Consider the following 23,241-nt stretch of genomic DNA (forward strand, 5'->3'; position numbering starts at 1 on the left):
TCAATAAAACAATTGACCAAAATCTAAGAGATATTTTTCTTCCTAAAAAACTTTTATAGAAACCCTAATTTGATAATAAATCCTTCAATACTATTCCAATCGCTAAAATTTGGATTATATATGATTTAATATTTCTTGAAAAACCCTTTAAGTATCAAACAAAAATTTATAAATATGTGAGAGATATGTGTTTCACAAATGACCTCCAAAATTGAAAAAATGTGTTGCCTTCACAATCCTAGATTGTTCTCTAATATCACTTAGGAAAAAAAATCACACAAATATGAGAGATATGTGCTTAAAACATGACCTCCAAAATAAATAATAAATATCTTGTCTTCATGGTGCCAATATCATGCTCTAATACTACTTGTAATGAAATAACATGCACAATAGAAGATATAGTAGGATATATATTTTAAATACTTGATAATAATATGTCACTTTGATGGGCAACCTCCTAATCCACTTCGAAGTGGATACCTCTAACAATCACCACCAAGAACTATAATGTAGTGGAAATGGGATTCACTAGGCTAAGCATGCAAACTAGGAATCAAACCCATTCCCAACGATTACATTGGAGAAAAAACAATCAGGCCCAACTTTAGACCCTTGGGAGAGTTGGGAACTTGATGAACTGATTGTTCTCTTTTGATTTGATTGATTGTATGAGATAGATGAAAGAATTAGGTTGAATGATGCAACATTGATGATAAATAATATAAACAGAAAAATGTAGAACTGTGAATCAACTGAGATGTATAGAATTGGAAATGAGAAGAGAGGAACCTATGTCTGAAATATGAGCTCAAAATGGTTGGACAATGTAGCTAGGTTCCCTATTTGTGTCAAGTGTATGGGAGAAAAATAGGGGTTAAACTAGTCTTAGGAGCTTCCAAACTGTCTTTTGAGAAAATTTTAGGATAAAACACCTAGACTATGGTGCTAGGCACCCTAGTCTAGTTGGACTGTGGCACTAGGTGCCCTATTTCTTCCATTTTCTACCTATTTTTTTGTTGCCTCTATCTTTGTCTGCACTATGCTAAGGTACCTTTAAATTAGGCCTAAAACTTGTTTTTGAGCTTGTAAATGTACAAAAGGAGAGGAAGACGATGTTGGGTTGTATAGGGGCTTGCCTAAGTCAAACCCTCAATTGGAATTAACCCTACACCAACGATGATGTAAAAGAGAGCTTACCCTTGGTAGCTTGTAGAGGCTAAATTTGAAAGAAATGTTGAATTGGACTGCTAAAAGCAAATGATTATACCTTTGATTGATGATGCAACGCTCTTAGGATAATTCCTCCAAGTTTTTATGTGATAACATGATAAATCATCACAAAATCCATAATGAAAACATAATTGAAGACAACTTGTTGTAGCTTGATGCTTCTTGAACTCAAATCTGCTCTTGAATGAAGAATAATTTCTCTTGAAATGAAATGAATTAAAGATGAATATTTATATAGGTTTCTCAAGGCAATTTCACTTTTAGGCCGACATACAATGGTCATATCCCAATTTTGAGACCATATCTTGAAATGTTAAGGCCACACATTACTCTTTCCAATTTTCAACCCAAAAGTGTTGGACACTTCAAACTAGTTTGAAGTGTCCTAACAAAATAGTCCTGAATTTTAAGAGAAGCGAGATAATAGGGCCTTAATATCAAATCTAGAATTTATATTAGGATTGATGACATTTAAGTGAGGAATGAAGTGCTTTGAAATTTAAAATGGGATAGGACCCATATATACTTAAAATGATATAGGAGAAAGGGCACGCATTAAGGGCCCAAATAGGAATACATTGAAGTTTTAAAATATGATAGGACTCATTTTCTTGAGTTGAGGTTAATTCATGGCAAGAAATGGTCCCAAAATACTCAAGAGAATGCAAAATTAAAAAGAGTGCTTAGGAGAGTGTAAAATTGGACTCATAATTAAAGGAGTAAAATTTATGACACTACAAGAACATAATTAACATGATGACAATAACTAACCTATACCTTCTATATATACTATACGTGTACCTTGGATACCACCTACCCAATGTAGATATTTAAGTAAACTCCTAGGAAATTATACACACACACACACATATATGTATGTATGTATATGTATACATACATACATACATACATACATACATACATACATACATACTTTGATCAATTTGATATGCAGGTCGCTAGGTTGCGAGATAAAATTTCAAATGTCAGGGTACTTTCTGTAGATTTACACAATTCAGTTTACAAATCTAAATTTTTTGTAAACAGATTTGACCCTGAAAAACCTACCAAACGGATTCATTGGGATAATCCAACTGACATGGGTGCTCATAAATATGCAAAGAATCATAGAAAAATATCAGTTGGGCATAATCTTCATCTGGTGAAAAATTGCAAGATCTCAAAGATGGCCTCGAAAGATGTAAAAGTTGCATTTAGGAAATCAACTTCAGGGCCTCAGTGGTTTGTGTCATTGTTTCATCATCCCTTTGGATTTTGACAATTTTTTTCTCTACTTTGATTAACATTAGCAGATTTGTGAAAAAATTTAAATGTGTTTTTATCCCCTTCTTTCAGCCATATTTCTTTAGATTTTTGCCTTCAATATGTTTCTTCTCTTGCTAATAGCTTAGTCAATTGGGCCTTTAGTCCCCTTTCTTTTTCAAATTCAATTGAAGTCATTCCATTCAAGATGACAACTTCATTTAGCTGTTGTAGTTGCTCCTCTACTTTGGCCTTCTCTTCAAAAATATTTTTGAAATGCACCTTGTTCCATTTTTTAGCTAGTGTTTAATATGGGAAATCTTTTAGAAAGAAGATAAAGTTTGCAATGATTGCCAACTTTGATTTCATTCCACCAAACCTTCATCAAATCCATGATGGATGGATCCTTGAGCCACATGTTTTCAAATTTAAAAGGAGAACCGACCCGCCTGCCCTTAGGCCACATGGTTAGAGACATAGGGAAAAAAAAGAATGATTTTATGTTGAACTGTTAGACTAAAATATAAAAGAAACTTAAAAAATAAAAAATAAAAAGAAAGTTAAAAACAAAAGATAGAGAAAACATTACAAATTTGTAAAAACCAACCCACTATTACATTTAAATATGAAGTTTAAAAAAATTCTTAAAACATTTATTATATTAAAATGACTAATTTTTATTAACTATAATTGAAATTAGGTTCCATTTTTTTTATAATTTATATTTTAAGGTATAGCTTATTTTATGTATTTTCAATTTATTATATTCAAATTAAATAGAGTATTCATAAATTTATGTAACAAAAAAATTAATAATAATTATATAATTTTTGCTCCATCTCAATTCAACTCAAAAGTCATATAAGCTACTTAATCAACTCAAGTCAATAGAGAAGCCACATAGATATCACTTTGGGGGATTAATTATATTTTAAATATAAAATAAATATATTATATAAATAAAAATATTAAAAAATTAACAACTTAGATAAAGCATCTAAAAGCTATTTAAAGTTCACATGAAAAAAGTTATTTCAATTTAATGTGAAAAAAATGTGAAAAATACATACTTCCAAACAAAACTCTTTGAATTTTAAAAGATAAAAATAGAAAAATACTTTTCTAATTTCTAAAACAAAAGATTAATTTATATTAAGACCTCATCCTTCTATAGTCAAGTGAATAAATAGAGTATTGAATGAAAATTTGCCTTCTATTTATGACATTGAGCGACGTCGTAGGAAGTAATGAGAATAAAGATACTGATAGTGACATGAAACCAAGGGACACAATAAAAATGAATGAATGAGAATACACTTCAAAGTAAAACACCACAACAAAAGAGTTAAATACTTATACTAGCAAATGCTGCAATTAACATACACACGTCAATTATACATTTAGCACTTAGTATTCCTATCAAAGAAATGCAACTAACAATTATCACCAAAATGAGTGTATACCAATTATGCCCAATGTCCCCAACTATACATTGTCATCAGAGCAATAACTAGCAGCATCAATAATTACCTATCACAACAAGGACCATCCAAATGAACCATTTCACATGATCATCTAAGGAACAACATGGATAGAGAAATAGTATCTAATTAGTAACAACTCTTTCATACTTATTACATATGCCTAGCTTGCAAGGAAAACTCATCTACAAGAACAACAAATTTCATGTGATTCATATCTTTCAAATGACCAACGCCAAAACAAAATAAGATATTTCACCCTCCAAAGATAAATGTATTAAATGTACTCAACTCGAAGAACATAATGATTTACATCTTACATTGTAGAAATATCATATGTTATATCTAATATTGCAAAACTTTTATCATATATTACTATCGACGTTACCATTGCACCTCCATTTGATACAAATGCTAATATATTAGTATTCATCATTCTATTCAATCAAGTCCCCATCCCAATGAAATGATCAGTCAATGTGCACAAAGAAAAATGATTGCTTGTGTGGAATAGGCATATGGGTGAATGTGATGTGATCCTTGCTTGGGATTGCTTGTATGGGTGAATGTGATGTGATCCTTACTTAGGATTGCTTGCCTAAAATAGGCATATGGGTGAATGTGATGTGATCCTTGCTTTGTCGTTAAGGTAAGATGCGCATTTTGGTTTGGACTCTACATCTCTATTCACATTTTAATTTGGACTCTCCATCTGCATTCAAAAAAATTGACGGCTTGTAGTTGATATTTTCCATTGTCTTCTTCTAGGGCGATGGCAACAGAATTACTGTTATTAGTTAGCTGATGTCTGTTCATATTTTGGTTTTCTAAATATACACGAAAGAGATTTTAATACTTTGTTATTGGTAAAGATCATTTTTCCGGATAAGAATTCAATTTTATTTTATTTTGTCGCTCCTAACCTTCAGAATGGCCGTGAGAAGTAGCTACAGAAATCTAAGATAAAAACAATACTACTCTGTATTCCTCTGTAAGTAATAGTTAGGCATAGTGGGCTAATGTGTGCCGCCTTTCGTTTTCCCATATTCGATCTCTGTTTTTAACTGATAATTAGTGTACAACTATAAGTTTTTTAAAAATTATTTTTGTGGTGCTATCGGAGGTTTTTCTTTGGCGACAATTAGGGACTGCCCTTAACGCGAGGATGGCTAAAGCTTAAATAGTTGGGGTTTCATTTGTAGTGATTCCGGCTGATTACTTCTCATGAAGATCCAAGTTTCAATTGACTTCAAATTACCTTCGGGACTTCACTGCAAGTTTCGATTTAAGTCTGTATGCCCTAGGTTGCCCTTGAGTTTAGGGTTTCAAGCAAGGTTTGTGTTCTTAAAAGGGGGTTTGGGGTTTCTTTTGGCGTGTTTTACTTTTTATCATATTTTACTGTATTTTTAAATTTGTATCCTCCCCTCTTTCAGGTTTTTGTTGATCATTTGTTTGAACCGTAAAATGTTGTCCGTGTTCTAGCCATGTTTCATGTAATTAAATGTTAATTCTGTTTGGTTAAATAGCGGATAAATTTATATATACTACATTTTTTATATATACTACATTTTTTATGTTTTATCCATCGCTTTATTATTTTAGTTGTTTAGGTACTTGCATGCATACCTCTTTGTCCATTTCATTTAGATTACATTTATATGGTTTTTTATGATTGTTAATATGTTTATGTAATCCTTTACAGTTGGAACTATTTGTATCCAACTGTTAATTAATTGATTGTGGATTGTCATCTTCCAAAAAAGACACCACCTTTGTAGTTGTTTTTTTCAGTCTCGTAGAATTTTTCCGTTGTGGGAAGTTAATGTCCAAGATCTATCTTCTCTTAGGATTTGGTAAACATATGCAACATAAAGTAAGCTATGAAGAAAACAATATTTATATATTAAAATATTTATAGATTTTATTGATAAGAAAATTAGTTTCTCATTTGTATTATATAAATTTTCTCTGAATAATCTTCATCTCCTATAAAGAGGATAAGAGGATACAATATTATTTTTTTACCACTTGAATTAGTCTATACAATATAAAGAGGATAAGAGATAATGTATAACTTCAGATTGAATTAGTCTATACAATATAAAGAGGATAAGAGATAATGTATAACTTAAGATTTGAATATAATCCTTCCCATTAAATCATCTCCAAACTGTATTGCAACCAAATGACTAAATGATAGGCAAAATATAGACATCAAATGAACCAGGCATATAATATAAAAGCACAAAGTAATGAGAATGTCAATATATATGCAAAACTTTCGTTACAAGTAATGCCTCTAAGCATTTGTTTTAAGTATGTTGCTCTATGATCCAAATCTGAAAAACTTTTGCCAAAAGTAATAATACCTCATCAATTATTTTCTCACAATTTGTTACTGAACTAAACTCTTCATAAAATTATTGTACACTTTAGTTGTTCACATGCATACTAACTTTGGGTGGCTGCGTGGTGCAAACACTTAACCTTGTTAGTGGGGGTGGCACCCAACTTGTAAGCAACAGCATATGTAGTGAATTGTTAGCTATGAACTCTGCTCCCAACTCATCTTCTAAAAATTCTACAAATTAATTTAGAAAGGTAAGAACCTAATTATTGTTGGTATTTAATTGCAAACCTGTGCAATGATTGAGCCTAACCTTAGAAATAGTTGTAAAGACCAGATAGATTGCCATGCTTCTGAAAATACTCTGATTGACTCTAAGTGTTATTAGCAGCCATCTTATTTGGATCCAGGGTGCAATTTTATACAAAGTATTGTTATAATTGATAAAATGTTTTCCCAAATCACCACTGAAGGATTATTTGATTTGTCTTAAAGAATGCTACCTCAGCCCGCTTTCAAAGGACATAGATGATAGAAACCTCATATACAAGCTACTGGTTAATGTGATGTTGCTTTCTGTTAACTCTTGTACCCAAATCGCCATACCCTCTAGCAACAAAGTAGCTGAAAAACAGATGATTCAATTGGTCTGGCGCGTCTTCTAGACACCTATGAATGCAAATCTTGCCTTTTCACTGGGACTGGTCCATTTCCTTTGGCTACATAATATATTGAGGGATGACCATCTTTCCTTATCCGTGCCGAGTAAGTTATATTTAAAGACTTTATTCAAAGGACTGTCTTGAAGATTTTGGACTGCTTCAGATATGATTTTGTTTTTCCATGACTCACTTCGAGAGGAAGAAGAAATTAGGTTTGGCCAGTTTCTTTATGACGAATTTCTATACCATATTATATAAGATAGTTACACGATAGAAACCAACCAAACAATGTTCTCTAAAAGAGCTAGTCAGTACAGGGGTTTTAGTTGTTAACTAAGGATATTTGTAAACGCATTAACAGTGTTAAAAAATATTAAGAATGTTGTACAAGATTGTCTCACAGCTCACTTCTTTTTAATCAAGAAAAGGAAAACTAAAGGAGAATTACTACAATACAAAGAAACAAAAACTGAGTTCCTACACTGCACCGGAGACAAATGCAGTTTCTACACTACAACAGAGGCACACTAAGTACTCTAAAAACAAATTATATTTTATGAGATGGAGGAAACTAATATCTGAATTTATGGATGAATAACTAATTGGAATTTAATTTAGCTTATATAGCACATGAAGTCGTATTGGCAGTATTTGTCTGCAAAGTTTACACTCGTTGAAACTTATAGCATTGACAACAGAAACAATACCTAAAATGAAAAGGGAAATAGGTACACAAGAAGATATGAGTTTTATCGGAATAACATGATGACAAACCCATTCCACCCAAGTGCTCATTGATTTCTGGAATGCAGTTTCAACATCCATTTTAATGTTCACAGTCTTCCCCTCCTAGAAATAACAACCCCAAGCCAAAATAACTATTTTTGTCATAAAAATCTCTCATAAATAGATAAAAGTATTTCTTTATTGCCACAGCTAAAAACTATTTCTTACCATTAAGAGGCTGGAAGTTTTTTGTGCTGCCTCAGGTTCCAAGATGGCTCCTCACAAGTCCACAATGATTGGTTGGTCCCATAATCCTCCCAGTTGGCTAGTTAAGAAGGGATGGGGCTGGTTAGACCCCTACAAGGTGGTGAGATACTTGGGTATCCCCTTCGCTGTCTCCCCATCTCTAAAAGACATGTGGGAATGGCTTTTTAAGAAAATTGAGAAACATATTTTAAAATGGCAAACACATCTACTCTCACTAGAAGGTAGAGTTCAAGTTGTCCAAAAAGTAATTGCTTCTCATGCTGTCTATCATTCCTCAGCATGGCTATATGCCACTATCCAATTTGGTAAACTTCAAAAGATATTGAGATAATTCCTATGGTCTGATGGTAAGGGCAATTAAAAAAAGCACAATGTAAATTGGAATTGGTGCTGTCTTCCAAAAAAGTAGGGAGGTCTTGGCTTAAAAGACCTTAGAATACAAGTGACTGTCCTAGCTTCCAAATGGATATTTAAAGCAATTGAGGGTGAAGAGCCTGGGAAATTATTGGTAAGAAATAATTTGGCATTATCCAAGCCAAACCGAAAAAAAAAGGCAAACTAAGGCATACCTTGCACATTCATGACATATTGTTTGGCCAATTTGAGGTTAGAGTTTTTGGTTTTTATGGAAGGCTTGGTCTCAAGTTAGACATTTGATTGCTTATGGTACTGCTATGGATGAATCTTTCACATATATTGTATCAAACAGGTCCATCAAGTGGAATATTTTCCCAAATGGGAAGCCGTTAGTCCTCTCCCAAGGGTGCTCAACTAAAATTTGGAACTCCCTTGGGGTGAAGGTAATGCAGGATCTATTGATTAATGGTAACATGGGCTGTTGGGAACAATTGAGGTCTAAGTATGGGTTACTGATGACACAGAAGAAAACCTACTCCATGCTATGTAGTGGTTTGGGGGACTGGTTCCTTGGGAAAATAATTAATGATATAGATGCTACTGACACAATTATACATAAGAAAACCTACTCCATGCTATGTAGTGGTTTGGGGGACTGGTTCCTTGGGAAAATAATTAATGATATAGATGCTACTGACACAATTATGTGGAAGATGGCTCCAAATTGCTATTTGTTTCAGTTAATAAGATTTATAATATGCTTGTTGGCTCGAGAGAGGTTTATTATTAGCTTAATACCTCTTGGCATTTGACTTGGCCGGACTCCAAATTGACCAAAATCTTTAACCACTTTTGGCATAGTCCTATCGAACTCAAGAAGACTTGCTTTCATTGGCTGCTTATATTAAAAAAAATGGCCTGCAAGTATTTAAATGGTTTTCCCTGGCATGAGATTCTTGTTGGTTATGTGGAAGTTTTTGATGTATTTTAATGGTTTTCCCTGGCATGAGATTCTTGTTGGTTATGTGAAAGTTTTTGATGTTGATTTAAATAAGTTTTGGCTTGTTCTTTCTAGTGAAATTTTCTGGTTTTTATGGAAGAGGACTAAGGAGGTATTTCGGAGCAAAAGAAGGCATTTTACTGAATTCAATAGTGAACTCACTTATTTGAATATAATGTTTCAAGTTTCTTCTGGGCTAGATATCCCCAAGGACCATTTCATGATCTTGCTCAAAGAAGGTATCACACTGTTTATAAAACAAAAATTAAATCCGCCCACTTCTTCCCTCAAGGGCGAAATAATCTGAACAAGGAGGAATTGGAGCTACTCAACAAGTACCTGAAAGAAAGGAAGAACACCAAACCAGATCTGGAGGAAAACACCTAGAAAAAGAAGATCAATGCCCAGTTTGAGTTTAAAGAGATAGATTTAAACTTGGTTGTGCCTCCCCTAGGCACATATGATTGTGATAAAGCATAATGTAGCAACAATGTAATAGGCTCTGATATTTTTTTTGATTATGCTATTTGGTGATCACCATTGATACAAGCTGGAGCTGCAGCTCCATATAATGTATTTTTGTTTTCGTAAACTATCTCTAATAAAAAAAAAACCTATTTCTGGAATGTAGTTTCAACATCCACCCTAATGCTCATAGTCTCCCTCTCCTAGAAATAACTCTTCCCGCCAAAATAACTATATTTGTCATAAAAACCTCTCATAGACAAAAAAATCTATTTCTTTATTGCCACAGAAAATGAAACTCACACCATCTTATTGTCTTCTCATAGTTCCATCATGTCCTACAATAATATCTCCATTAACCCAAAGATTTGAACTAAGTTGTTGGTTCTAGTATGGGACCCGATATGCGTATGGGATATAGGAATGTTGGTATGACAAATTCTTTTCTTTATTGCCACAGCAAATGAAACTCACACCATCTTATTGTCTTCTCATAGTTCCATCATGTCCTACAATAATATCTCCATTAACCCAAAGATTTGAACTAAGTTGTTGGTTCTAGTATGGGACCCAATATGCGTATGGGATATAGGAATGTTGGTATGACAAATTCTTTTCCTTAGGTACAGTTCATTTGGGTATGGCTGTATGGGATACAGATTCACTAGCGCGTACGCTATGTTTGGGTACAATTGTAGGCGAAATGGGTACATTGGTACGACAATTTTTTAGTAAGTTTGGGTATGGCTGTATATATATATATCAAATGTATTAGTGGGAAGACATTTACAAGTACAATAGGTTGAAGGGATGGAACTAGTGATTATTTGTTATCTCGGGAATTGCTGGAACATGCTTGTCAATTACAAGTACAACATAAGTTGGAGTTGAAATGCATTTTTTATTGTTGGTTGTTGAACTCTTGGGTGAGCTACTAGACCAAATTAGTGTTCTGGTGAAGCTTGGAGGACTTGTTGAACTATCCATCACAAAGGTAAGATCCCATCTACAAAAAGTGACCAACATAAATTCTACAACATAATATCGACAAGAAATTTTATTGCAAATTGACAACAATTTGGCAACTAAAATATGCACTTGGAGTTTTGATGGTAGAATTGAGAGTTAGAAATTTGAATGGTAAAAGATTCAGGACACCAAATATTACAACATCAAATATTACAATTAGTGTATTAAAAGTTGAATGGTGGAGCCAATATCTATGATTTTCATGTCTCCTAGATCTCTACTATTTCGATGATGGATCATGTGATCCGAAACATTGATACAAGAACTAACACACAATCCAACCTAGAAACTTAACATTGAAATTAGTGCAAAAATCTGAATTTTAAAAAAAGAGAACAAAAATATTTAAAAAATGGTGTGGGCTCGATGATTAAGTTGACTAATTGATATGATTATTTCTAGATGTCTATTTGTTTAAGAGGAGCACATTTATAAACAAAAAAATCTTACGATGGCATTCAATGTTCCTTGCTTTGGGCAATGTCTTCCTACTAACTCAGTACATGGGAACATCAGGAAGCAACTGGGAGCGTCTAGGGAGTGCCCTAAATGCCTCAGTTCCCTATGGGTACGCACCTGCATACCCACATAGAACTTGGGGTCTCTAGGGCACTCCTTTGACGCTCCCAAGCAATCCCCAACATAAGCTTGAACGTGGACACTCTTGGTACGGGCACTGGAACTGAAACATCAGAACTCAATAACTTAGTATTTGAAGTATAGTTCACCGTATCAACCTTCAGTCATTCGAATTTTAGAAGATTCTATTGGAGGGCAGCCATGGTAGAGCAAAAACGGTGCCTTGTAATACTCTACAATGTAGATATAATCTTCAAATAAAAAAAGCCAAATATCTTGTGTGCTTTGGGATGGGATTCGCACGCTTTATTTAAGTCTTATCAGAAACTACTTCAGCCAGCATACAAACCATAGATTCCCACTCGTTTCTTCCAATGGAATCACCCATGAACACGACATGCTTGTTTTGAATGCTACGAAAAGAAACTTCCTTGCATCAAACTTGATGTTTCAATTCAAAACCCCAAATTGCAAATGAATATTAGTCACGTATTCCAATTGCTTGTGATTAGTGGGCACTTGTGGTTAGCATTCTACATTAAGTCCATGAACGCCTTTCTGCCTATCGTCATTACTGCCACTACCATTTTAATGCTACTTAATCGTCCACCATCCAGTATTAATCGCCCTTAAGACCTAAAATTTTTAGCCAATCAAATTGATGAAAATTTATTTTAAAAATAAATATATAGTTATAAATTTTGCATCTTTACTTTAGAAATTTTTTTCTTCAATAAAGAAAAACACACTTTTAATTTATTGCCAAATACAATTATTAATAACTAATTAAGCATCACTCATTGCAATAGTATTGGCTAATGGCAAGTACTAAAAGGAAAAGTGTTCTTACCATGGGCAAAAGCTAACCAATTCAAAACGATTTCCTAAATTGTTGAAGTACTCTCAAAGCTTGGCTAGTTGTTGAAAACATAAACCTCGACTCATTCAAAGTAGCATGAGAAGCAACAATGCACAATCTTGAGTAACAAGTGATCAATGTTATTGTTCTTGAACTTGATGTGTATGGTTGCAATATGTGCAATGGTCATCCCATCCTTGAATATTCTTACCAATTACCAATTCCCAACTATTGCAGTATGGGAACTCACCACTTGTTAGAGGGGAATGCCTAACTTCGTAATTATATCTATTATGATTTAATTCCCTATAGCCTATACAATAATTCAAGGAACTTAATGTAGTTGTAGTTGAGGTGAAAAGACTTGAATGGGGCTACATAGGATTTGATCTTCATTGGCATTTGCTAGGTATGGAATTGAACAAAAATGTCTAGAATTCATATCGTGTCATACGTAATTTAGTCTTTACTAGCATTTGTTGGGTTAGCAATTTGAGTGTGTTGTGATTATACGATGATGCCTAATTGTAGCATCACACTCAATCCTATGAAGGACTTTAATCACATTATTAATCAAAAGTTTTCTTACTCCTCACCCCCAAATTCAATGTGCTTCAAAGGTCTATAGTGACTACAAATTATTTTCTTTCACTAATTCATCAACTTTTAATACAAAACATTTACTTCACTTTGTTGTCCAAAGATTAAGTTCAATGGAAGGCACATAGCCTATTTAGTGGAATTGGGAGGCCCCTAGGGTTCTTACACTTTAATGGACACTCCCCCTATAACCTCTAGGGCTACAACTTGCCCCACACCAATAGTACTTTTTGTATTTTTGAACTTGAAACCATTATTCATGTTTTCCAATGGCAATCATTTTGACTAACCTATGTACATGAATTCTAATAATCTATTTCTCACTACAAAAATTAATTGAAATTAAAAAAAAAAAAAAAAGAAGACTGTGAGGTGACAAAGCTACAAGTATTTTTATAGGTAATATTATAGGGTTCTATTATGGTTGTTGACCCAAAAAATGAGCAAAAGAGTACATCACTATAAATGAAACAAACAAAAGATTGCATGAACAAACCATTTAGAGGCATAGCAAGCACAATTAGCAACATACATTATTTGAGAAGCACAAAGAAAGCAAAGCAACCAAAGTGAAAATACCCAACACAGAACAATCAAGAAAGGGTATGTTGATGTGTGTTTTTTGACACTTGCCAACACATAATAAAATACCAAGTATTTTATCCTCTCTTGAACAAGGAAACCTCAAATGGTAAACTATGTGATCAAGTAAGGCAACCCCAAGGTTTACAATGCGAATAATGTGAACAATGCAACTTTATGGTGGATAGACTCAGTGAATGATGTGATTTTCTGATAACCGCAAAAGGACTTATGCTTCGCTGGAATTGGAATACTAAGCTAACTTGAATTTCAAATAAAAGACAAAAGGATGAGGTTAGAGAATCTAAACTAGGACTTATGCTTCGCTAGAATTGGAATACTAAGCTAACTTGAATTTCAAATAAAAGACAAAAGGATGAGGTTAGAGAATCTAAACTAAACCTAAGAACAATGATGATAATGAATAGTGCTAAGATAGATGAATTCCATAAATCAAGTTTTACCTCGCCATGAGGAAACAACTACACAAAACTGATGCAATCTCCAAAGGTAACGAAGGATTTTCATATTGTAAACATTTATTTAAAATAGCCAATACTAGCGCAATCCAAATGACCATCCACAATCGAACTAGTGCTAAATTAGGTTTTGACTAACCATACATTGCAATTTGCAATCAACAAACTACAAATGGTATGAATCGGAATTCCATCAAACATCTTCACATTTCTCCACTAAAATCAATGAACTTTAACTAAAACTTGAGCAGTAGAAACCATGCAAAATGTTGAAACAACACACAAAGATCCACCATATCTTCAATGAGAATTATGTAATTATTTCATCATAGTCTTGGCAACAATTTATGATCTCCTCCTCCTCCCACTACTTCTATTCTATTCTACTATTAACTTTAACACTCTCAATTAAAAATGAAGGGTCCAGATTGATTTTGAATCAACGACCAAGATAACTCAATAAAACCCTAAAGTGGAGTTAGTCGTAACAACCACCTCATTAACCAATGATAAAATTACAATTCTTTAAATGCACATCCTCTTGAGGAAAAGGACCAAGGAAAATTAACATAGGTTGTAGGCCCAATGACACAATTAACAAGGAGTAGATGATGACACTTTATTAAATGCACCCACATGTCCACTTGTTGATGAATCAAGTTTAATAAATCTAGACATGTTCACTTGTCATTATTTGATCGGTTGATGATAAATGGGCACTACCTCAACATGTTTATCTTGTAAACTTTCACCTTCTTGCTCTTTGTAACAATATCGCTTGATACTCAACTATTCACAAATCTTGAGATAGAGTAGTGAGATTATCTGCATTCATATTCATCTATGACAACTAAGCCTTCAATGCATCCAACTCCAAACCATCCACTGTAGAAAACCTGGTGATTTTGAGATCATACTTCTGACCTCAATCATCAATGTTCTCATCAACATCATCTTTGGGCATTGTGGTGTTCTCAAGAAGGGTAAACAACTCTAGCTCTTAAAAAATGCCACCCTGGCTAAATCTACCACTACCATTGCATGGGAATGAAGAGTATCATTGTCTACTAAGCCCTTCTCTTTAATTATGTTGTTAACCAAGTTCAGGAAGACGAAAATGGGGCAACATAAGATTTTTCTGTCTTGGTCAAACACCCAACCATGATGCGAAGGGGCCTTGCTTCCACCTATCCTTTTAAGCTGTAACACCAAGGGTTAACAACATGTGGTGGAACGTACATGTAGACACCTCGGACAATTAGAATTTCACAAACAATAAGACACATCAAAACCACCATCAAGAAAACCCTATGAAACAAATTATGCAGGAAGAGTACAAACAAGCCATAGAAAAAGGAACTTCACACTCATCAAAGTCATCTTACCATGCCATCAATACATACACTAGACACAAGCATGATAATGCCTCATTGCAATGTAGAAAAGACCAATCATAATGAATATGAATGGCACTAGGAAGAGAAAATCAAGAAGGTTTCTCGTTAAGGATGACATCACCCAACCGCTCTTTAAATCAACATCGCAACTTATTTTAGGTAAGAAAGGTACCAATTCAATACCTTTGTTGGCAAGCAAATCTGCCACCATGTTACACTCACACTAAGAGTGGGAAAAGGAAATAGAATAAAACATCTTGCAGATGGAAATGGTTTCTTCTAACATGCCACAAAGTTTCCTATTTGGGCAGTTCTTTTGTGTAAACACTTAATAATATTCATTGAGTCTCCCTCCATTCAAAATTGTTACAACCATCTGATTTGGTCAACGAGAGCCCAATAATCATAGTTTCCCATTCCGCTTCATTGTTGGTCTTTTGGCCCAACAAAAAGGATACCTTTGACTAAAATACCCAAAGAATTGTAAATGACGACACCTACCCCAACCAGACCTGAACTTCCAGAACCCTTCTAAGGGAGGACTCTATTTAACCATTCAAGTTTCCCTTTTAACTAAAACCCATTAATGGGTAAACAAAACTGCCAGCACTACCATACAATAATATTGTAATTTCAATAAAGTATACACCGATTTAAAAATTTTATTCTTAAAGTTTTAACTAGAAATAACCTGAAATCGAATAGATCATTAAGAAAAGGATGGGAGTTCACAATGATACTAGATCTCAAGAAAGAAAATGGTTGTCAAGTAACATTAGAAATCTCTAACAACCTAATAGGAAAATCCACATTAACACTCGAGTCTGCATATATAATCTGGTAAGATTTAGAAATACTGTATTAAAAAATTAAAAACCTTTTCAGAAAGTGAAAGTAAATTCATCCCGTTCTTATCACTGCAGGTATGATGTGATGCATCTTTTTCAGTGCAAGATTGTATTTGCATGTTGCTTCACTTGGCATCACCAATAATCTCTACAAGGATATTGTTCTCATTTGAAATGATGGAACTGGTTTGCAGCTCTCACAATATTTTGACGTGCAACAGTCTTGGAGATAAGTTGGTTGCAGTTTGGTAGTTGACACATACTCGAAGGTTCTTGACGATTTTAACAGTTGTTCCAAGGGACGCCTTTAACAATCCAAATGCAGTTGCCAATCTTCTTGCTATGGTATGACACAATGTGCCTATTACAATGCAAGGTTGTGTTTGCATGTTGCTTCACTTGGCATCACCAATAATCTCCACAAGAACATTGTCCTTGTTTGAAATGATGAAACCGGTTTGCATCTCTCACAATAATTTGTCGTGCAACAATCTTGGAGATAAATTTGGTTGCAGTGTGGCAGTCAACACATACTCGAAGGTTTTTAATGACTCTAATAGTTGTTCCAAGGGGTGTATTTAACAAGCCAAATGCAATTGCCAGCCTCTCACTATGGTGGCAGAGGAAAAATTCTTTTTCTTCCTCCTCCACATCTTTCAGTACATGTTTTGAATCTGGAAGAAACCCTGCTGCCTTCATCTCCCACGACAATTCCTCCAACTTTGCATAGATCTCCAGAGTCTGTGGGTGTGATCTGTCTCCAACACAAAAAACGTGTACCATTTTATGTACTTCAATCCAACTACATCCAGGAATCTTTTGAATTCCTCTATCTTTCATAGATCTCCTCACCTTCTGAACCTTGTCCCATCTGCCCACGTCTGCATAGATGTTTGACAGAAGATCATAAGCTGCAGTGTTTTTCTGATCCAACTCAAAAAGGAGAGTTGCTGTAAATACCCCTAACCTTGTATTCTTATGTGATCTACAGGAACCAAGCAAACACATCCACACATCTGCCACAGGGTTAGTTGGCATTTTGATAATAAAGTTTAGAGTTTCCTCAAGATACCCAGCACGGCCAAGCAGGTCAACCATGCATGCATAATGATCAATTTTAGGACTAATGCAATAAGAGTCAATCATGCCATTGAAGCATTTGCAGCCCTCATCCACTAAACCTGCATGGCTGCATGCAAATAATACACAGGCAAAGCTTCCATGGTCAGGGTGTATTCCAGAGTGCTTCATTAGTTCAAAGACTTTGAAAGCATCCTTGCAAAAGCCATTTTGTGCATATCCTGCAGTCATTGTATTCCACGAGACCACATCTCGCTGAGACATTTTATCAAACAATTCACGTGCCTTGTGTATGCTTCCACATTTTGCATACATATCTAACAGGGCATTTGCAACTATAACATCTGAGCAATATCCACTTTCAATAATACTTTGATGGATGTCCATACCCTGTTCCAAAGCTCCCATTTTGGAACACACTGGTAGGATGCTTGCAAAAGTTGCACAGTTTGGTTTTACGCCTGCCAATTGCATTCGCTTAAAAGTTTCCAAGGCTTCTTCAACAAGCCCATTTTGTGCATATCCTGAAATAATTGCAGTCCATGAGACCACATCTCGTTGAGACATTTTGTCAAACAGTTCACTTGCCTTTTTTATACTCCCACATTTTGTGTACATGTCTACCAGAGCACTCACAACTACAACATCCAATAGGAATCCACTTTCAATTATGTTACGATGGACATTTATACCCTGTTCCAAAGATCTCATCTTCGCACAGGCTGGGAGGATGCTGCCAAAGGTTGTGGAGTTTGGTTTAACATCTGCTGATTGCATTCGCTTAAAAGTTTTTAAAGCTTCTGCAACAAATCCATTTTGTGTATATCCTGCTATCATTACATTCCATGATACCACATCTCGTTCAGACAGTTTTTCAAACAGTTCACATGCTTTCTTTATGCTTCCACATCTTGCATACATGTCTATCAGGGCATTCATAACCATGACATCTGACAAAAAATTGTTTTCTATTATGCTTTGATGAATGTGCATACCCTGTTCCAAAGCTCCCATTTTGGCACAGACTGGGAGGATGCTGGTAAAGGTTGTGGAGTTTGCCTTAACACCTGCCGATTGCATTTGCTTAAAAGTTTCTAAAGCTTCTAGAACAAACCCGTTTTGTGCATATCCTGCGATCATTGTACTCCATGAAACCACATGTTGTTGAGGCATGTTGTGAAACAGTTGACGAGATTTGTGAATGCTTCGACATTTTGCATACATGTCTATCAGGGTATTTGCAATTACGACATCTGACAAAAATCCACTTTTGATTATACTTTGATGGATTTCCATCCCCTCTTCCAAAGCTCCCATTTTTGCACAGGCTGGGACGATGCTGGAAAAGGTTGTGCAGTTTGGCTTTACACTAGCCAGTTGCATTTGCTTAAAAACTTTCAAGGCTTCTTCTAAAAACCCATTTTGCAAATATCCTGCAATCATTGAAGTCCATGAGACCACATCCAGTCTAGGGATTTTGCCAAAAAGTTCACTTGCCTTATGTATGCTTCCACATTTTGCATACATGTCTACCAAGGCACTTGCAACAACGACATCTGACAAAAAACCACTTTCGATTATACTTTGATGGATGCTCATTCCCCAATCTAAAGCTCTGATTTTGGCACAGGCTGATAGGATGCTAGCAAAGGTTGTGGAGTTTGGCTTTGAACCTGTAAATTGCATTTGCTTAAATGCCTCCAAGCCATCTTCAATAAATCCGTTTTGAACATAGCCTGCAACTATCACATTCCATGAGACGACATCTGGTTGAGGCATTTCTTTAAAAAGATTCAGAGCCTCGTCAAAAATACCATTTTGTACATATCCCGCAATCATAACATTCCATGAAACCATATTTTTCTGGGGCATTTCTTTGAAAAGCTTCAAAGCATCCTCAAGAATTCCATTTTGCGCATATCCTGCAATCATAGCATTCCATGAAATGACATTTCTTTGAGACATTTTGTTGAACAGTTGACGTGCCTTGTTTATACTCCCACATTTTGCATACATGTCTACTAGAGCACTTTCAACTACAACATCGGACAGAAATCCGCTTTTAATTATGCTTTGATGGATGTCCAATCCCTCTTCCAAAACTCCTAATTTGGCACAGGCTGAGAGTATGCTAGAAAAAGTGAATTGATCGGGTTTGACACCTGTTGCTTGCATTTGCTGAAACATTTTCAGTGCCTCCTCAGGATACCCATGTCTTCTGTATGCTGCAATCATCGCATTCCATGACAACACATCTCTTTCTTTCATCTCCTCCAATACTTCACGAGCATCCTTTAAATTCCCACACTCGGCATACATGTTGATGAGCTTATTTGGAAAAAATGTTCCTGTTCCCTGTTGGGTAATCCGAGAATGGATTTGCTCACCTTGTAATATAATTACATTTGACAAAAACCGGTGAATCGAGCGGAATAAGCTCATCTTTCTTAGACCATGATGCTCTTTTATTGTTATTGTTTTGAAGTTGAAAGATACCAAAATAGAAAAATACAGACTACGTTTAAACAACAATAATATCAGGTATAAAACCAGCAGCATAATGAACGTGACAGACTGAGAACAAGAACTGTCGAAGATCATTCCCACGGCAAAACAATAGAATATATGACGATTATTATTCTTCAACGATCAGAATAGTATATGTCACTCCAGTTTGTTTCCGTTGGAAAAATAATCTCCGTTAACATTCAAATTCGATAGGGGAGAGACACCACTACGTGCGCACCCTAACTTTGGGGTGCACGTGGCGTGGAGACCAACTTTGACCCTCACTCAGTTCAACCGGTGAGTTGCAACCCGAAATCGTGAGGTGGAAGTCCAATCATTTGATTTGCTATGTGTCCGATGTGCATTGGTCTGAGGTGGCGAAATAGTGCCGTTTTGTACTCCGATCGGAACGCTGGCGGACCCACCTTGTTAGCTGTCGATATTTTCCGCCACTCTCGAACACGGTTTACGTGTGGCAAAGTTTTAGACGGCAACCCATTTCACCGAGCTCTCCCTCCAAAAACGATGCCGCCACTTTTAAACTTTCCAACTTACCGCATTAACTCCGCATCCACTCGCCCTACGTCCAGCTGCCCCATCACGTTTTTGGAGCAGAGAGGCATTCATGGCGTTCGTCTCCTCGCATATCGCTCCTCTGAAAGGTCATCCATTTCGCGCACTTTCTCCACTGACGGGTTTCCATCACCTCACCTCCTGTTCGCTATGGCATGGAACCAAATCGACAAGGACCCAGAACGTGCACACCTTCGGCTGGATAAATGATTTGTTTTTCTCCTTCGAATTTTGGACTTTGCTTGATTTTTTTGCCTTCCTTCCACTATTTGACGTTTCATTTGGTTTTTGTAGGGTTCGGTTGTGACGAGGACGCGTTGCGATGGCTGCGGCAGACCAACGACGGCTCCCCCTTCGACCCAAGTGAGGAAATGTCCTCACTAAGGCATGTCAATTCCGTTTTTTGTTTGAAGGTGTTAGAGTAATTGAGTCTTTACTTGATTAATTAAACATTATTTGTTTAATTCTTTAAGTTCCCAATTATCTTTTTACACTTAAGCTAACATTAGGTGCATATAATTAATTATTTTAATTAATTATTATGTGCAAGCCTAGGGTTTTCCTTTTTTAGGGTTTCTTGACCTATTAGAGGTTACTTTTTCTTTTCATTGTATTATCTTTTCACAATACATTTTTGGTGAATTGGAGCTCTCTTTTTTGGAGAATATTTTTTCTGTGTTTTGTTTGTTCTTCAGATTTTGCTTCATTGCTTCTCCTTGTAACAGGTTATTCGGCTTGTAGAAGATCTTCAGGGTATTATGGGGTTGTATTTCTCAACTCCTATATGGTATCAGAGCTCAGATCTGCAGCTACCTGTTCCTATTTTTTGAGAATTTTGCATTTGAAGTAGATCTGGGGTTTCAGGCATTTTTTGTGTGCTTAGGGTTAAGGTTTTTTTCTCTGAGCACTTTGGGCCTAAACGGACCTCACAATCGTGCTCAGAAGATCCCAAAACCCCTATAGTCATATAAAATTTGTCCATTTTTGACTCCTGAGCATCTGGGTGATTTTTTTTCTCCAAGCCAGGTCGTACGACCTTGGCATGCAAATTGAGAAAAAAAAATTTGAGAAATTTTTTTTTTGCCTTTTTACGGCATGCAGGCCAAATTGTTTTTGATTTTTTAAAAAAAAAATATTACAAAAAAAATCCGAAATATCCCACAAAGGGAAAGGCAACAAAAAGTTTTTTTTACAAAAAAATTGTTTGGGAACCGGACTTGACAGTCCGGCACTATACGACCCTGTGGACCTGTCAGGCCGACCCCACCCCGCGCCGCAGGCAGCAGACTCTCGCTCTGGCCACGCTCTCCGGCGAAGATTCCTCTCGCCGGCCGCTGCTCCGGCCCCCGCCGGTGAACATTCCCGTCACCGGCCGCTGCTCCGATCGCCGCTCCGGCACCCGCCGGCGAGCCACCACCGCCCTGCCGCGCCACCTCCGCCGGGCCGCGCCACTTCTGCCTGGCCACTGCGCCGCTCCGCCCCTGCACCACCTCCGCCCGGCCCGAGCCCCACTTCCGCTCAGAGCACCACCAACTCCTCCTCTCTAGTCCTTTTGAGAGGGGGTTGGTTTTTTGGGCCTAGATCGTGCATCTGGAGTTGGATTTTGGAGAACGAATAGGCGTTGGAAAGGTGATTCCGAGCCAGACCTCGTGGTGGTGGACTTTTTTCTGGATCTTTTGTTTGACTGTGTTTTTTACCAGTCAAAGTCGGGCTTCTTTTTTGCACTTCCGAGGCCATAGAATGGGCAAACGGACTCCGTTTTTCGCAAATGAATAGGCGTTGGAAAGCTCTCAGCATGCTCTATTCATATTTGTGATTTTTTTTCTCAGAATTTTCACCAGGTACATGAGATATCAGTTTGAAGTTTTTTTGCTTATGCACTGCTTCTTTTTCATTACTATGTACTAGGGTTTGGGTTTCTCCATTGCGGGGGGGTGTTTTTTTATCGCTTTCTGTCATTTATATCAGAAATCAAGAACACCTAAACTCTCAAAAATAAACAAACCCTTCTGCATCTTCTGTCTATTCTGAAAGATCACATAATAAAAATAAAGCAGGTGCAGGTGCAGAGTTTTCTTTGTTCTCATGGCAGATCCTTCAGTTGAGTTGTTGACTTCACACAACTATCACACCTAGAAGCCCCGCATCACGAGGCTTCTCAGGTCACGAGGGTTGTGGGCTTCTTTGGATGAGGTTCAGCCAAACCTACATCGTCCTTATGAGATTCTTATGTACCAGAACAAGTTGGATGAGGCCATGGGTTTGATCGCTTTGCATGTCTCCGACAGTCTTCTGTTTCACCTTGACGAGTTGCTTACTCCTCGGGATATGTGGTTGAAGTTTGATTCTCTCTTCGGGAGGGTCAATGAAATTCGGGCATTACAGATTGAGGCAGAGTTGACTTCTTTGTTACCTGACTCCTTTCCCACTATTGAGGATTTTTTGAACAAATTCAAGACTACTAGATCTGTTCTTTAGGGATGTGGAAAGAACAAGACTGATACAAAGTGCATTCATTTGATTCTTTCGAAGCTTCAGGGTCCCTTTCAGTTTTTTGCCTCTGCTTTCTACTCCACCATGGATGGCTTGGGTACTAATTTCACCATGCCTAGCTTTAATGTCTTTTGCGAGCGATTGTCAAGTGAGCAGACTCATCTTTCTCAGCTGGATACGCTCTCAGGCTCCAAGAACAAAGCATTGGTTGCTCAGTCCTCTAAGGAGAAGGAGAAATAGAAGCAGAAACTAAAGCCGAAAAAGCCTTCTGTAGGTAGTGAGAATTCCTCCAAACCTGCTCCTAAGTCTGATTCAAAACCAGTTCCTCCTAAACAAGGGAAATCTTCACAGTCCGGTGAGTCTTCCTCCAAGACTGAGAAGAAATCATCAAACACTTGTAGTTTTTGTGGAAA

General features: G+C 36.3%; 1 protein-coding gene across 1 annotated transcript; it reads right to left on the minus strand.

Annotated features, from left to right (window-relative positions):
- Window positions 1-16,153: 16,153 nt before the first annotated feature.
- LOC131067207 (pentatricopeptide repeat-containing protein At3g24000, mitochondrial-like) lies at window positions 16,154-19,916 on the minus strand. Its single transcript, XM_058002153.2, has one exon. It carries the CDS (start codon window positions 19,853-19,855, stop codon window positions 16,580-16,582), a length of 3,276 nt encoding a protein of 1,091 aa, XP_057858136.2. The 5' UTR covers window positions 19,856-19,916; the 3' UTR covers window positions 16,154-16,579.
- Between the last annotated feature and the right edge of the window lie 3,325 nt (window positions 19,917-23,241).

This window comes from Cryptomeria japonica, chromosome 3 (genome assembly GCF_030272615.1).
Source record: "Cryptomeria japonica chromosome 3, Sugi_1.0, whole genome shotgun sequence".
Classification (NCBI taxonomy): Eukaryota; Viridiplantae; Streptophyta; class Pinopsida; order Cupressales; family Cupressaceae; genus Cryptomeria; species Cryptomeria japonica.

What these genes read in the sequence shown, in the direction of transcription:
- LOC131067207 (XM_058002153.2), bottom strand. Translation starts at nt 19,855, where the DNA reads ATGATCTTCGACAGTTCTTGTTCTCAGTCTGTCACGTTCATTATGCTG.